This window comes from Streptopelia decaocto, assembly GCF_964273445.1.
Source record: "Streptopelia decaocto genome assembly, chromosome: 2".
Lineage (NCBI taxonomy): Eukaryota > Metazoa > Chordata > Aves > Columbiformes > Columbidae > Streptopelia > Streptopelia decaocto.
The window spans coordinates 25,269,101-25,286,817 of record NC_138655.1 but is presented as its reverse complement, the minus strand read 5'-3'; the positions used below and the strand labels follow the sequence as shown (position 1 = coordinate 25,286,817).

Below are 17,717 nucleotides of genomic sequence, written 5' to 3'. Positions count from 1 at the left end.
TCCAATTCTGCATTTGTACTAAATAGGTGCTTAGGGACCTGCTCTTACCAAAGTACCCCTGAATTGTAGCTCTCCCGTAGCTGTCCCTATTTTTTTTGAAACAGAAATAACATGGTTGAAGTTACGATGTAGTTTAATTGAAATGGGTAAACATACAGAATCAAGTTAGCACAAGTTGGAAGAATGCCCATATGATGCAGTGTGTAGACCAGAATTCCCTAGCAAGAGGGGAAAAACTTTAGGGAGGAGAACTTAAACATGTTGGTGGGTGCTTGGGATGACTGGGTGCTTGACTTTGGAGAAGAATATATTTATGGCTGAAGAGACTGCTTTTAACAACACAAATTATTGCTGTGCTGCTGCTTCATGGGAGCTGCTGAAACATTTCTTTTTGTCTGCCTTGTATGTAGGGACGTCCATCGGGTGATGCTTTTATTCAGATGAAATCTGCAGAGCGAGCTTTTCTGGCTGCACAGAAGTGTCATAAGAAGACTATGAAGGACAGATATGTTGAAGTCTTTCAGTGTTCTGCTGAAGAGATGAACTTTGTATTAATGGGGGGCACTTTAAATCGCAATGGCTTGTCCCCGCCACCATGTAAGTTACCATGTAAGTTTTGCAGGGGTCTTGCCCGTCTTCCACGCTGTGTTCGGGTAGGTGTGGGAGCTGTCTTCTTGACTCTGATTCTGTTTCTTGGAAAGGAGTGTCAGACATGGGTATTAAAATAAGGTCTTTTCATCTTAAATCAGCAGCAGCTTGCAATCATTATTTTTCTCTTTGGTTGTGAATTACTACAGTTGAAGAACTACTTTAAAATTACTCTTGCTTTTCTAGTGGCAAACTTCCCCTCTCCTCCCTGAAACATAACTTGGCCAGGGTGAGACATGACTCTGAAAAGTAATTCATAAGCCCTGCCTAGAGCTTAAAGAACAGTTTCCCATTTAAGCTGATTTGTATTTACATTTTTCACCACGGTGAACATGTCAAGTAAAAGCGCTTCCCCATTCACTTCCAAAACTTTAATTTATGAAACAATTAGTAATGGCTCTCCTTTGGGACTTAACCACAAGTGTTCTGCCTATTGAACCCTTACTGTCTGAACTTCTCCTTTGCTTTTTGTTGTTTGAACAGAATGGAGATTACCTGTGTGGAAGCAAAATACACATAGCTTTGGCCCTCAGAACTGCAGAAACTGTATTTCATGTAAAATTATGCTACTCAGAGCTACTAGGATGAACACTGACTTCTGGTCAAACGTTTGGGGGAAATGCTTTGAGCTTAAGGGCTAACTTACTAAGCATATGTGCCACATAAATCTGAGACTATGGAAAAAATAAGACTTTGCTTCCAAGATCATAAATGGCAAGGTAGTCAAGTAGCAGCTTTCTCTCTATGCGAATGTATTGTTGTTGTTGGCTTCCTTAAGAAGTGTCCTCTAAATCCTAGTCAGAGCTTCCAGTATGGCAGCAAACTTATTGCATGTGGTTCCTTTTGAATGTGAGTAGACCTTCAGCTAATCCTTATGAGAGAAATTTTGAGTGACTGGTGTTGGTGGTTGTTGTTTGGTTTTGTTTGTTTGTGGGTTGTGTTTTTTTTTTTTTTTGTTTTGTTTCGGTGGTGTTTTTTTTTGTAATGCAAGTATCCTGAGCAGGGGTCTGCAGTATGTTGTCCTATGTGTGACAGCTGATCAAGACGGGGGTTTGGAGCTTCTCCTAAGAGCTCCTAGGACGGGTTCTGGGGTGGAGTTCCAAACTTTTGTAATTCTTAGATGGTGGTGTTCCCATTTCCAAATACAAATGCCAGTAATGTGTTCCTCAAATAAACCTTTTCACTTCTCACTGTCCCATCCCCCAGTGCAGTGAGATGCTCTCACTCTAAAATAAGCCTCTATTTTTTATATTCAGAGTTATCTAAAACTTTTATATGTTGACTTTTATGGCACTGGAGAGGGGAGGAGAGAAGAAATGGAAAAGAGTGGCAGAGGAAGAGGGTGAACTCTTGTCAGTGGGAGTTTAGGGCCTCACATCTTGTTGAAACACCACAAAGTGCACCTTTGTGGTGTTTGTTTGTTTTAAAACTCTGTCAATACTTGAAGCTGCAAAGCTTTTCTCACTTTTCTCACTGTGCTGTTGATTAATTGGAGACAGAGTTTTTTGAGGGATAGGGAGTGTCAGAATGAAATGGTATCCCCTGCTCTGGGGAATGTTAAACAGATATTTAGCACAGGAGTTTCCTTCTTACAAAGTCTCACACTTCTTTATTGGAGACTTCATTAAAATCTGAGCCTAGACAAGAAAAACTGGCCTTCTCTTCAGAAAGAGGCCCTTCAGAAAGAACAAGAGGTGGGGTTTTTTTTGTCTGTTGCTGACTTTGCTTTTGATGAGGGGAGAGTGGGCATGACACTTATAGTCAAGCTCACACTGGTCACTCAGATTTATTTTCTGTGATGAACAGGAGAATGAGAAGCTTATGAAGGCTCCTTATTACAGAGTTGTTCAGCTAATGAAGACCATGTATATGCTGGAATTCAAAAGGTCCTAATCTATTTTCCATTTGTTCCCTTTAGGTCTTTCACCCCCATCCTACTCCTTTCCAGCTCCCGCTGCAGTTGTGCCAACAGAAGCTGCTCTGTATCAGCCATCCGTGCTCCTGAACCCACGAACGTTCCAGCCATCCACGGCGTACTACCCTGCTGGGGCTCAGCTCTTCATGAACTACACAGCATACTACCCCAGGTAAAGCAGAAGAGAAACCAAGCAGGAACAAAGAAAGAAGGCTCTTTGCAGCAAGTGCACAAAGCTCACAAAAGAAGTCTGCCATGCTAAAGGCTTGTGCTACCAAGAGCAGCTTGTTTGGTATCTTTTTCAGGGAAATAATTTCAGGATAACTAGGGATTTCCCAAGTTTTAGAGTATTTCAGGTAGTGATGATTTTTTTTAAGACAAAGTCACATATTACAGCAGGATGTTTTGTTTCTTTCTTTTTCTCCTAACATGTCTCTTAAACTTGTTAGTTTGCATTGATGTGCCCTCAGTGGGAACTGGTGTCTGCAGTACTCCTTCCCATGTCCATAAAGAAGCCCTTGTCTCCTCTTTGGCATGGGTGGATTGGTGTCTGTCCTAATAACTTTGAAATTCTGCCTCTTTGTTTTTGTAATAAAGTAACTTTTGACCTGTTATGGTGAAAACTGTTTACTTATTTATAAAAAAAGTACTGCATTGAAGCATGTATGTATTGAATGCATATGTAAAGCATATAGAGGCACATATTCTTCCTGACCTCATAAACACCTCTCACAAAGGGCTTTTGGCTCATCTGGATAAATTAGCTATCTTCTACAGAACAAAAACTCTTTATGCCATTTGTCTTGAGGCCTTGGAAAGAGCTGTGTTCCCTGAAAGCCATAAACCATTCTTCATCTGCCAGGAAACCTGCTAAAGAACTCAGGTCTTCTATTAGGTTCTGACCAGTGCTTTTTATCTCTGGATAAATGTCCAAATAGCTACTTACAAAGTTGTTGAGCAACATGGACTCACTAGTACCTGTAAGATAACAAAGTTTCTTATTACTTTACACTGAACTAGTATATCTGTGAACTGCCTATTGTATTGGTTTTGTTTTTTGTTTTTTTTTTTTAATTAAAATGTTTTCTTCACTTATGAGTTAATTTCTGTAATGTCTTCAATGTGTCTTATGGTTATGATATGTTACCAAACTCAGACTCTTTAATGTAAGATCAAGAAAAATAAAATTCCAAACTTGCACTGGCAACATAAAACAAGTTTCTCAACAATAGTTCTATGTGTCATGAGAACACAGTGGCAACAATAGTTTGTAGTGACTTTGACATGTTGTACTTAAAGTAATAGTAGACTGGCCACTGCAAGCTGAGTGTCAGGCCCTACAGAGACCTCTCACTGAATGAGTTCCCACATGAGACCCATCACTGGCTGCTTGGTTACAGACTGATCAATCCTAAACCCCAAAATATCCTTTTTATGTTCTCATCTGACAGTTGTGTATCTTTCTTAAGAAGCCATACATATGTAGTTCCTGTGCCCATTAAAAGTACCTTCCTTTTAAAAAAAAAAAAAGGTAAAATTTCTGGATTCAACTTGGCTTATTTCTATTTTGTGAGATCTGGTGTTTGGATATTGCTTTTCTATCCAGAGTAGATGTTGGATCTACACACAAATTGTATATACTTTAATAGAAGTAGTGATCCTTTGTAGCTGACATTTGGTTTTTTTTCCAAATAAACAAACAAGAAGGCTTTCTTGCATTTCAGGCAAGTTCCTATGCTTTGTAAAGGATGCAGTAAGTAGTTGAGTCCCTTACACATAGCGATCAGAACTCTCTTAAATGGACTTTTCAGATTCTGAAACTTAATTTGAAAAATGTTAAGTATGTACAGCAGGAAAGAATGGGGTATCCTCTGTACTAAGTGGTGCATTTAAATGCGTGTACATGAAAAAGTAATACAGAGCTGGTGGCTAATGATCAGACAATGGTTCATAAATCTTGCTAGTGAATGCTTATGGAAATAAGGAAAGTTTCTTTGACCTGCTGCCAAAAGGTTCTACCACTTGTGTTTTGCAAGGTCAAGTTGCTTTATAATGGCCAGTTCCATTCTCTGTGCAGTAATCAACCTAGATGGGGGGTGGGGAGTCATTGCTTTGGTCTTCAGTCTCTATCAGAAATCCCTGAAACTCTTGGACTTGTCTTAATGTTCTTATGGCTTTAGTGATGAAACCCAATTGTGTAAAGAAATGGATGCCTTCTATGCTATTAAAATAGCTTTAGTGAACTCCTAATGAAAAGGAAGGAGAGCAAGTTATTTGGGATCTGTCATTCTTTGATATCTCTGTTCATCTTGTAATCATATCTGACAACATGTTCTGACAGAAAATCAGTGGTTTCGATCTCTGCCTAGTCCCAGGCTTTTGAGAAATAGAACAATAGGATTCATGGGAGGGAGGAGTTCCTTATCTAATCCTGGATAAATGGGTATGCTAGTTGCTGTATATATGTACACTGAAAGTAATGAATAACTGTGCTACTTGGCAATTGCTAACATGTCCGATAGAAACTTTTACCATACACAAACTTGAAAATTACTGCTACAGGATATGTAGTTTTAAAACAAAGTTAAATCTTACTGTATTTTTCCAGTTCTAATGCCATTTTGATCACTTTATAGCAATGTCCTTAAAAGCTCAAAAGTTTGTCAAAATGTTTAATTGTAGGAACACACCAAACCTTTGTTCCTTTTTCAACAATATTTTAAATAGTGAAGTTGAAAGAGGAGCTTCTTAGTCAGTGGGTAGTGTGCTGGTGGGACTTCTAGCTGAAAAATGATGTGGAAGCTGAAAACTGTGGGTTCAAACAAACTGGATAAATTCAAGTGCAGGAAATTCATTGTAAGTTAGTGAATACATAGAAACCGCATCTGGCTCAGGAAGTCCTTGAACTCAAAATAACTGGAAGAGTGTTCTCATGTCCTGTGGTAAACTCTTGTGCTATTGAGCTAAGGTGGGCAGGTGAACTTGTTTGTTTGCATCTTTGAAGTAGGATTTGTCTTGACCTATTGGTGCTGCTTGTGACCATGGGACTTTTCCAATGTGTTTGCTGTATTCAAGCTGTGCTAGACTACTGGTGGCTAAGTTGGGTTATTGGCTGTTATATCAACATTTTCCTGGAGAAACTGGCTGCTTATGGCCTGGATGGCCATGCTCTTCACTGAGTGAAGAACTGGCTGGATGTCTGGGCCCAAAGAGTTGTGGAGAATGGAATCAAATCCAGCTGGTGGCTGTTCATGAGTGGTGTTCCCCAGGGCTCAGTGTTGGGGCCGGTTCTGGTTAATATCTTTATCAATGATCTGGATGAGGGGATTAGAATCATAGAATCATTTCAGTTGGAAGAGACCCTCAGGATCATCGAGTCCAACTATAATCTAACCTAACTCTAGCACTAGACCATGTCCCTACAAACCTCATCTAAATGACTCTTATACACCTCCAGGGATGGCGACTCCACCACTTCCCTGGGCAGCCTGTTCCAACACCTAATTGAATGCACCCTCAGTAAGTTGCAGACCACACCAAGTTGGGTGGGAGTGTTGATCTGCTGGAGGGCAGGAAGGCTCTACAGACCAGCTGGATCAATGGGCTGAGGCCAATTGCATGAGGTTCAACAAGGGCAAGTGCTGGGTCCTGCGCTTGGGTCACAACAACCCCAGGCAGCACTACAGGCTTGGGGAAGAGTGGCTGGAAACCTGCCTGGTGGAAAAGGACCTGGGGGTGTTGGTTGACAGGTGGCTGAATATGTGCCCAGGTGGCCAAAAGGCCAACAGCATCCTGGCTTGTATCAGGAATAGTGTGGCCAGCAGGACTAGAGAAGTGATCATCCCTCTGTATTTGGAACTGGTTCACTTTTGGGCCCCTCAAGAAGGGCATTGAGGTGTTGGAGAGAGTGCAGAAGAGGGTGACAAAGCTGGTGAGTGGCCTAGAGCACAAGTCTGATGAGGAGCAGCTGAGGTAACTGGGGCTGTTTAGCCTGGAGAAAAGGAGGCTGAGGGGAGACCTTATCGCTGTCTACAACTACCTGAAAGGAGGTTGTAGCATAGAGGGTGTTGGTCTCCCAGGTAACAAGTGATAAGACAAGAGGAAATGGCCTCAAGTTGCACCAGGGGAAGTTTAGATTGGATATTGGAAAAAATTTCTTCACTGAAAGGATTGTCAGGCGTTGGAACAGGCTGTCCAGGGATGCAGTTGAGTCACCATCCCTGGAGGTGTTTAAAAGTCGTGTAGAAGAGGTTCTTTGGGACGTGGTTTAGAGGTGGTCTTAGCAGTGTTATGTTAACAGTTGGACTCTATGATCTTAAAAGTCTTTTTGAACCTAAATGATTCTATGTACAGGTCTTTCCTTTGAGGTTCCTTGAATTAATAGGTCTTTTTGTGTGTTAGTTAAAGGTACAATACTGACACTCGCTGCTCAAGGAAATATCAGGTAATTTGTTATTGTTCTCATCTCTGTGCTTCTGCTTCTTCCTGCTATGGATTAAGTATGTTTTTTTCTCATCTATACACTAATCAATCTGAAGGTTTTTTTAATATATATACATACATAATATACATATGCAATATACATATTAAACCTATATGTAGGCATACATATATTAAAAGTGTGCATGTATAAAACCAAAATGACCCAGGTTAGAAAAAAGCCTCATTTGTTCTTCATGATGGATCAGATCCTCCACAATGACCATTATGGAGAACAAATGAGGCTTTTTTTCTAACCTTGATCATTGATCAGATGCATAGTGAAGCACAGTTACATTATAACCAGTTTAAACTGGCAAAACTAGGAACAAGTGGGCCAGATTAAGAGTGATATCATTCAGAGCTGCTGCCAGAGCTTTATTTGCATATTTTCGTGTCTGGTTTACCACCATCACTTGGCAGAACTGGGTTAGGAAACAACCATATGTGTATTTAGCCTGGGAGATCTCTCACAGATGGAGAACAGCAGCAGCCAGAAACAAAATCTCTTCATCAGTTTACTTGTACTCATAGCATCATAGCAACACTCTGGACCACAGCTCTTAGACTGCAGTACGCTTTTTCTTTATTTTTATAAGTTTGTTAGCTTGGATTTCATGAAATCACCTCTGCAGTGAATGGCCTCACTGAGCATAGAAGCATACTGGTGACTTTTAGTTGCTGTCCAGTAAATGGGGTTCACATGTTTATATCAAGTGGCAGAATTTAGGACTCTTCATTTATCTATCCTTGCTTAAGGTGAGCCAGTCTCCATCATGGATTTGTCAAAATAACCTCAACTCTTTAGTTAATGGCACAAACTTGTCACCTGAGTGAATGTTTTACTGGGAAGCCTTAATGATTCACTTTTCAAAGTGAAAGGATCTTGCTAAGGATTAGAACAGCAAGGATGCTTTCAACTGCTACTGTATTTCATTGGAGGAGGAGTGCATTAGCAAGGAAGACTTAATTGTTGCATGCCTCCATAGGCTGTCATTATCTCTTCAGTTGTAGGTTTTAATTAGTAAAGCTGCCATGGTGTCTGAAAAGCGGTAGAATGGTAATGCTCTGATCAATAGGTACCTGGGTACCGGGATAGTAAACCAATTTAAATTAAAACAAACAAACAAACCAAACACTCACCTTTCTTCAGAGTTGATATGCCTGTTAAAACACTGCTGGTAGCAGTACCCAAGACTTATTCAACCCAACATAGAAAATGCCACTGTAGATGCTGGTGGAGGTTGTTCTGCTTACAGATCCCAATTCCTTTTGTTTGCTTAATGTACTGAATGAATTGATGTTCAGTTAGCAGCTCTTACTGTCACCTTCTGACTTTTCCTCTGCTATCAAGTAAAATATTTGGATTAGTACAGTACTACAGTATTGTGCAAGCTAGTTCCAGTGATGAGTTTGAGTATAGTTTTTCCTTTTGCTTATTTACAGCACAGATCAGTGATGGGAAAGAAGATCCTCCTGTTGTGCCTCAAGGCATGTGTGTCATCCATGCAGGTGGCTTTTTTAAACATTTGCAGTGATGGGCAGGTGATCTCAGGTTATTAGAGGCACAAAGATATGTTGCTGGATGCTTCTCTCTACTGAGCAGCAGCTCTCTACAGTGATGTGTTTCAAGTTCCAACACTATGCAGGGCAGCCCATTGCAGTCTTCTGACTCTGTTCCCATTGCTTGTTGTTGTTGTGCTACCATTAATTTACACAGATGGGCAGCTGCTTGCAGTAGGCAGACTGCTTAGATATGTATCAGGTAGGCAGCAGGTTGGTTAAACACGGGGATGGGATCTCTACCAAAGGAGCTTTTGGTGTTTCCAAGGGTGGAGTTGGACTGATCTTGGAATAAGGCTCCTTAAAGCTGAAAACTTACTTCATTTAAAAAAAAAAAAAACACAACCAAAACAACAAAAACACCAAAAAAAACCCAAACAAAACAAAACAAAAATAGAAACAAAAAACAACAAAACAAAACCAGAAAACCTTCCATGTTGAGAATGCAGTCTGTGATATTTGTTCGTTATTAAACAGCAGGGACAGCGATCTAAATGTTTCTGTTTAACAAATGACATGATGATTTAATGCTCATATTTCTGCTATTTGTCAAGTTATATGGCCTTTCTTTCTTTAAATATGGATAAACATTCCAGTCTTGGAAAAGGAAAATTATTCTGGTTATGTAAATACTTTCGGTAATAGCATGTCTTGTTGGTTTTTGTGAACAAAATACCATGTTAAAACTTTCAACTTCAGTAATTATACCACAAAATTTACTAGCTTTGCCTCTCTTGAACTTTGTATGAACCACTTCTAAAAAGACTGTTATACTGAAGCTGCATTTCTTTCTGCTTTTGGGCTGCTTTCCAGCAATGAACACTATAGGCATCATGCCACAAGCTTGTGCATACGTGCGCCTTATACCCGCAACTTCTGCCAGCCCAAAAGGTAGTTGTAAATCCCTATTGGGACAGTGTCTATGCATGTATCTGTTCCTACGTGCAAATAGTGCTGGGTATGTCTGTGGTTCTCTGGACTGACCTGCAGGATGCCTGGCAGAGACCTGAAAACCTGCTTGGTTATGTATGCTGACTGCTCCCAACACACACCCACTCAATATAAACCACAGCTTCCTTCTGGATGTTACTATCTGCTAAGCAAATGTATAAGGCAAAAAATATTAGGAAATCATACAAGAGAGATGGTGATCCTCGATGTTTCTGCATAATATTTTAGTGATGAATGTTTGGAATCCCTTGAGGTGCATAAATGCTGTTTAAATGCCAACATCAACGTTTGGAACAGGTGAAAACTTGTTATTGCATCCAAAACTGATTTTTGAAACTTAATTGTATTTTATTTTGAGAGTCTTTAGAGAATACCACAATCTTAGAAATACTGATTGGAAAAAAAGATCCAAGCTGGCTGTTGATTAGATCCAAGAAGGATCAATTCATAAGGAAAAAAAGTTTGCATTGGGAAATGTTTCATATCATGTTTGATTTCAAGAACTAGACTGACATAAAAAGAGTTAAGGTCTTGCACTGCATCATTATATAAATCGTCTCTGACCTTGTGTATAACATGCAAGTATTTTTTCCTGGGGTTTGTTTAACTAGAAAAGATAGGCTGGAACAGCTATTTGTCTTGTGTCCCTCCCTGGCTTTTCCATCTGGCCATGTGACCACTCTAGGTCATTCATTGCTGTTCCTAGGGCAGGTTGTCACCCCTCACTTTGGGGGAACACAGCGAAGACTGGGGGCCATCCATATGTGATCTTGTATCGGGGAACTGGAGCAGGTAGCACCCGCACTTGGCCTAAGCTGTTGCTGGAGTTGCCTGTTACCTTTATCTCCAAGGTGGTGTTATGAATTAGCAAGTGCTTGTAGCATCTCAGTGCAAAGTCAGCAGGATTAGCCTGAAGACCTGGAGTTTTAAACAGATATATCTGACTTCCTTAAAACAGATAAGCAACCTGTAGAAGTAATAATATTAATAATAAAACAGAGGGGTGCAGGGAGAAGATGACTGAAGGGGAAGCACTTTTGCTGCCCTTCTCCGCACTCTCATACCCAATAAGAATCAACTCTGCTAAGAAAACAGGGGGGAAAAGTGTCTTTCCTTATTCTTCCTGTGAGTTGTGGAAGTAATGGGATATTTTTCATAAGGATTCCAGAAAAATGTCAACTATTCTATAGCTTAAGCTCTCTTATGGTGTTCTGTTTTCTTAGACGCAAAAAATTACCCCTTTTGGTAGCTTCAGCTAGCTGGCCAAAAGGATTAATGTTGATGAAAATTTCCACAAAGCTATGCAGTTGCAAATAGTCTGGGAGGTTCATGTTGTTCCATGAAACAAAGAGTAAAGGTTTGATTTTTGTGTGGTATGTTTTTTATTATTAAATGTTATATTTATGTGTGTCTAGCAGCATCTGGAAACTCTCATGGATTACCTGACATTTTAACAAAAAGAAAATATTTGCTGGAACTGCCAAAAAAAAAAGGATCTATTAACTAGCTACAGTTTTGAGGCAATTTAAATAAGACTATGGAAGACCTGGCAAATAGCAAAGCTTCTAACATCTACAAACTATGAACATTTTGGGTGTTAAAGAAGACTATTTTTATTATTCCTGAATAAATTATCTTAATTATTGTGGCATTAGTATTGTTTTAAAGCAAGACAAGCATGTCCCTTTGTGGCACTAACTTTTAACCTGTGGCAGTTGCCACTGACCACAAAAGATGCTGTGTCTAAAGAGTCCATGAAATTTAAGTAAGTAAAAGCAAATACTACTTTGCCAGTATTGCTGGCAGGTGTGAAGAGCTCCTTCCTGAGATGGATTTGGCAGGTAGCTAATGGAGAGCACTGACCTGGAACTTGCATCCAAACTGTGGATGGGCATATTTGCCATGGATTCATCTCCCTACTCTTTAGCTACATTTAAAACTTCAGGATTGTAGACAGCCTGTGATGGCAATAAGCTCCAAAGCTGAATGGTGAACTAGGAGGGAAGACTTATTTTCAGCCTCCTTAATGTCATAAGATGACCTCTGGATCTTATGTTTGAGAAGTTGAGTAGTACGTAAGCATATTGAGTGTGGTAATATTTTGTTAGAGATTAATAAGATAATTAACATTATGGAAAAGGCATGCAGGTAACCATTAGTGGGAAGTGTTGTATTGTGATAAATTTGTATGAATATGCTACTCTACAGCATAAAATCTTAACTTTCCATAGTTGTTTTCTTGACAATAAGCTCAAAATTTATATAAATGATTGCAAGTGTCATCAAGTGTCATCAAGTGTCATCTTTGGCATTAGACCATCTCTGCTATCTAGTAGAGCCACCAGTGAAGAATTATTCACAAAGGTATCCAGGAGCACAATATTGTAGGGATGAGCATGCATTATAAGCAGTTCCTATGGAAAAAACAGCTCTCCTAGACATGAATAGCTGCTCACTGTGGAAGTAGTAGTGTTAGACCTCAGTCAAATGCATTTGCTTAGTGAAAACCCTTGAATACTTTTGTCGGAAGGGAAACCATAAACATCTGTATGTTGTGTCCAGGAATGGCTTGTCTGCTGGATTTGCGTGTCATCTGCTGTGACTGAGCTACCTGTTTCCATACTGTGCTGTATGAAGATGACATGGGGCTTTGCAAATAGTGGGGACTGGGGAAGGGCAAGACTGAAAACAGTGGTGAGAATATATGCTTGGAGGAAAATGCACTCACTGGACTTAGAAGCTGCAGAGGAACTCAAGAAACTGAGCTTTAATTTAGAGAGAATTAATATAGGTTAACACTGTAGGACTTGTGGGGAAGGAAGAGTTCTTGGGCATCTTGGGACAGTGGCCTTTGGGCTATACTTAGTCTTCATTAATATCACTTTAGCTAAAGATTTAAACACAGGTGTAAGCAAGCAAAGGAAACACTGATAGTCCCCAGCAGAAACCTTCCCATGGTATTTTTATAGCCTTGAGTTTGGAGAACAGAATTGGAGGCGATCTGGGAACTACCTTTCTAGTGTTGTTTGGGGAGGCAATCCTAGGCCTGAAGAATAGTGTAGGAATGGTAGGTGCTTGAAGCCATGCTCAGAAGATAAGCAAAATGATCAAGGTGGCTTTGAACAAGAAATATGGGCTTTGAGAGAGGTTATTTGCCTCTTGTTTTTTTTTTTTTTTTTAAAAAAAACTTCCATCTTAAAATTGTGCATTAAGTAGGAGAAGCCAATGCCATCTCCCAATATTAGGATAGCTCCAGGGGCAAATGACCCATGTGGATCTACCTAGTAGTGAACTTGATAACTTTTCCTTCAGAGACTTTGAGAGTACGTGTGGCTCTGGCTGTATAGGAGGTGTGTCTGTCTCTGATCTCCAGGGCCACTCTCTTGTGACCGGTCAGTTGTGACTGCAAGAGTCTGGAGACAGTTGTCTTCAATGAGATACTGTGTGTGCACATGAACTGAGCTGTTAGGGGAGGCTGATTGTCCCTGTATAGTTTCTGTTGTTGAATTGCTCTTGATGCTATGGTGACGGGAGCATTACAAATGTCTAATTATGTGGCCTGAATTTTGATATCTACCCAGGGCTTTAAGGAAGGTTAAGGTAGCATAGCCAGCTGCTGGTTCTTTCTTCTGCACTAGTTTGACTTCTGATTGCTTCTATCTTAACTTGTGTTTGTAGTAAGCAGCAGAGGATGGACTTGTACATGCAAATGATCTGACCAGGACAGTGTCCAAAGAATGGATTTGCATTTAATGGCCCTAGCAGTTAGACTTCCTTAGAGAAGGTAAGGATAATGAACCACAGGAGATAGGTTTGGTGGTATCATAAGTTTTTGCTTCAGACAGCCATGATACTCCACATAATTTTTCATTTGCAGCCCCAAGAACATAGCTACTCTTAGCTGTGTCCATAATGTCACACTGCAATTTGTAAGATGTTGGCTGTTAAAGCCATCATTTAAGGATTTTGACTACTCCAGCCTTGTTATGGGCTACTGCTTTGCATACTTCCCAGGGTTCCAAATGCATGCCAGCTCAAGCTTTAACATCAGGATTGTGAGCCTCCAGAAAGCTCCTCAAAGTTACTTTTCTCTGAGGAGCAAAGTGCGGAGATGATGTTACTCTCTCAGCAATGCATGAGGCTATAGTGTTGATTAGGCAGAATGAGCTACTTTCTTAGGTAACTACAGACTCTGATTTCTAAACCTCATGCTGATATAAAATTGCAGCAACAAAGTAGACTGTGTTTGTATAACTGGCAGCTATTTTCTTGCTTTTGTAAGCTTTCTGATCAGGCTGTTTCAGCCTTTCAAGCTTGGTTTACTTGATCTTCTGTATAGGAACAGTCAAAGGGTGAAGTCACCCAGAAAGCATTTGTGCAGAAAAAAGCAAGTTGAACTGAAAAGCAGTATGTTGATGGCTGTACCATATGCTTTATCATGTGTAGTAACCTTGAAGGAATATATAGAAATAAATTTAAGAAAAATGTTTCTGTAATATCCAGTCTTTTAAAAAGATATAGTCAAAAAAGTTATGGGTTTTCTTTTATGCTGTTTTCTTTCCTCTATTACTTTCTTCACCTTCCCCTCTGAAAAATAACAAAAAGTTGCCCACTTTTTTTCATTCTCCTCTTCTCTGACACAAAGACAACTTAGACCATGGTATAATCCACTTCTGGGCAAAATCGTTACCTGCAGCATCACCTTGCTGTTATCTGCTCTAAGAGTCCTCCTAAGTGAGGCACAGCATGTGTAGAAACAAAAGTGACAGTCTCAGCTGTTTTTTGGCTGGGTTGATAGAGCAAAACCCCATCCATGTAACTAATAATCTGAGGCCATAGGTGCTTAGGAGCATCCTGCCTGAAACTGTGCTACATTGCTTCCTATCCACCTGTGTCTGGTTGTCCATGGTGAACACTACTGTGCAGTGACCCAGGTCACAAAAGCTGGTCCAACTGGAAGAACCCATGGGGAAAACGGTTCATCTTTCAGGCAGTGTTCACCCAGTCCGGTTTACTGCCTAACTGTGTGAGTACCTGTGTCAGCTCAGAGAAGGGAAGATAGAAGTGAGCAGAGCAGGCACTGAGGTATGGTAATGGCATTGCCACGTTGGAGTCAATGGTAAAACTTCATCATGAAATCTAAAGGGTCATGTAGTATTGAGTGGTGTGCTCTCAGGAAAACACTGTTAGCGCCAACAGAAAGTGCCATTGGAATGCTGTCTGTGTAAGGTGAAAATTAAAGCTTTTGATCCTTTAGTAAATGTTTGATGTCTTGGAAATCAAGAGATTAAAATTCGCTTTTATTGTGGCATTCAGTGACCTGCACAACTCTTTCATGCAGATTCCTCCACCCTTTCTGATGTTTTGAACAAACACAGCAAGCCTAGACGGAGATTTTGATTACATTCCCAGTTTTACCAGTGCTCAAGAAAAATGATCAGAACTCTGGAAATCAGCAGATGGACCTCTAACCTAAAGTTAATGCGCAGTTTTCACAGGCATGTGCACACAGACCACTAAGCCTTTCACTGAGAGCACAGGTGCTGGAATCACACAAGTCCTCCAGGGTTTCTTCTTGGTAAAGTATTAAGCTGCTCTTAACACAGAAATAGCTTAGCCTGAACCTACAAAGTCTGATCTACTACATTATTTGAAACAGCAAAAAAGCTTTTTTTTTTTTTTTTTTTACCTAATATTGCACACAGTTCAAGTTGTTTTTTAAAAGTATTTTAAGACCTCTAATTGTGCATTTGAAATATTTATGAAAACATTGTTTTCTTGTCTTGTATGTATTTGACTGTTCTGTGTTCTGTATACTTTAACATATTCTAACAGGCATATTTTACACAGCACAGAAATAATTAGGAACATAAAATAGATTATCAGAGGGGAAAAATGCTGCAACTTTGTAAAAATACAAGTGCAGGATGTTAAATGCTTTGTCTTTGATTCTTATCTTATATACTCTCCATATGTACTCAGGTATTTTAAATTTAAATGGCTTACAGGAGTGGACACTTCCAAGCTTTGATCACACTGCCTAGTCAGAAAGTGAGAAATGCAGTTAAATTCTCTGGTGTCATATATAAGGAGAGCGCTTCCTGCTCTCCTTACCCTACTTGGTATTTAACAACATGCTTAAGAGAAGGAATTGTGCTCTGTTCTGAGACTCACCATGTAGTCTAAGGGAGGGTCAGGCAGAGACAGTTGTTTGTTTGGTCTCTCTGAACTACAGTGAGTATACTTTGACCATAACCCAGCACCACACCTGTCACTCTTATCAAATAAATCAGATTCTATACATGCTCTTACTTAATAACTGATGTCTTTTAGCATTTAGCATCTTTCTCCCTGCCTGCCCTAGGACTGGACTTCAGTTAGAGCACAGCATCTTTCCGTGGCAATTATACTCAAGGGGAGTGGAGGAAAAGAAACCCTGAAATAAAGAGATTTGTGAGGCTAAAAGTTGTAAATGGGATAGGTTCTCTGGCATGTTCAAAATAAATGTTACAGAACTGAGGACTGCAAGCTGATTTGTTCTTGAAATTGGCCACAAGCAACCCTCACTATCTTCCAAGTAAGAAAGCTGCTGCCAAACAAGGTATGGTATTTGGCAGAGTGACCTATCCTTTTATTTAAAAACACACAAATCCACAAAAATGTGATTGGTTATACTTCTGGAGGTTGATGTGGGGAACCATTTGTCTTCTGGATGACTCCTTGCTGGTCCAGCTTCTCCTGAAAAGCACAGCTGGGCTGTCACCATCCCAAAAGTAATTCCCCTCTCAGAGACAGGCACTCAGAGCTGTGCATGTGCTTTATTCCAAGACTCTAAAACACATGGATGGTCCAGGGTGAAGAGCATTTGAGCTGGGATCTGCATCTGCTGGAGAGGCTGAGCTCAGCATCATGTTCTGCCTCTCTTGTTCTCCCAGATACATCTTTTAACTGTGGCAAAAGGGCTGCACCTTTGTGCTCCATCAGTTGCATATTCTCTTGAGAAAAAGGAACAGGCTTTTGCAATATTGCAACCTCAGAAGGAACTGAATCCACCTTGTAACCAGTGGTTGAGTGAGGTAAATCTGTCACCTCTGTGGTTACTGGACTTGGCGGGGAGTCACCAGTACCTTTGGAGTCACTTTATCTTCTTCTGACTTTTCTTCAAACTTGGCAGAAAGAAGATCAAAATTTTAGGACCAAACTCATGCTGTGATTCCTGGGAGGCCCTTAGGAAGCATCATCAGTTAAAACAGAGTTCCTGTAAATTGCTTTGGGTATGGGGTGCTTATGGTCCTGCTATAGCGGTGCTTAGTCACTGTGAGGCCAAATCCACACCAGTACCTTAGTATCTCTGAAACTAAGTACAAGAGAAGAGAAAAAAAAAAAAGGGAGGGAGGATGGCAAAGCAGAACAACTCTTCCAGACATGGCAAGTGACAATGGAAATGAGGCATTCTAATTAAAAATATATCTTTTTCCTTACCTTTTATTTTTTACCTTTTTTTTTTCCTCTTCTCTTTCCTGTGTGCCACCTTCCTGCAATCACTACACCCACAGTAATCTAGGTTTATATTTTCTTCTGCCAAATTTCACACTGTTACAATCTGAAATATTTGACCAGATGTAGTTTTAAATAACTTCTGTAAACCTTAGTATACTGAACAGGATTAACTGATACACCATTTTAAATAGTATTTCCAACTTCTCTTTCTGAGAAAATTGTTCTGCCTTTAATTTTGGAGCACAATTATAAATTAATAGTTATACAGAGGGAAAATTAGCCTACATGAGCCACTTGGGTGGGGAGTGATGGCGGAATAGAATCTGCATATTAACTGTGCAAATACAGATAGGGCATGAGTGGATGGGAAGCAGTAGGGCAGAAAATGTTTGAAAAACTAAATCACAAACAGAATGTAACAATAATTAAATACTTTGGGTGGGATGGGGAAGCAAACCTCATGTTGGTTGCACAAATGGGATTTTTGTTTGGTGTACCCTTGAAGTTTTCTAAGTCTTCTATTCAGTGCTGGTAAAACTTTAGTGATCAGTTATGGCAAACAGTTGGCACAACCATTGCAGAAAGATGTGGACCAGACACAACGTGAACAGACAGGATGTGAAAACAGCTCCCAAGGGCCTGCTGAAGGCACTGGCCTTGC

General features: G+C 40.1%; 1 protein-coding gene across 2 annotated transcripts in view; it reads left to right on the top strand.

Moving 5' to 3' along the window:
- Positions 1–13,274, top strand: part of ESRP1 (epithelial splicing regulatory protein 1) — a gene marked incomplete at both ends in the record, with an annotated part of 31,371 nt that extends 18,097 nt beyond the window's left edge. Inside the window, 3 exons of one of the 2 annotated variants that reach the window (XM_082044966.1) lie at positions 411–609; positions 2,567–2,735; positions 13,235–13,274. In XM_082044966.1, the coding sequence (XP_081901092.1) occupies positions 411–609; positions 2,567–2,735; positions 13,235–13,274 (408 nt within the window). Of the gene's footprint in view, positions 1–410; positions 610–2,566; positions 3,047–13,234 lie in introns of those variants that run through there. The other variant, XM_082044967.1, reaches the window with a different exon arrangement.
- Positions 13,275–17,717: the final 4,443 nt, after the last annotated feature.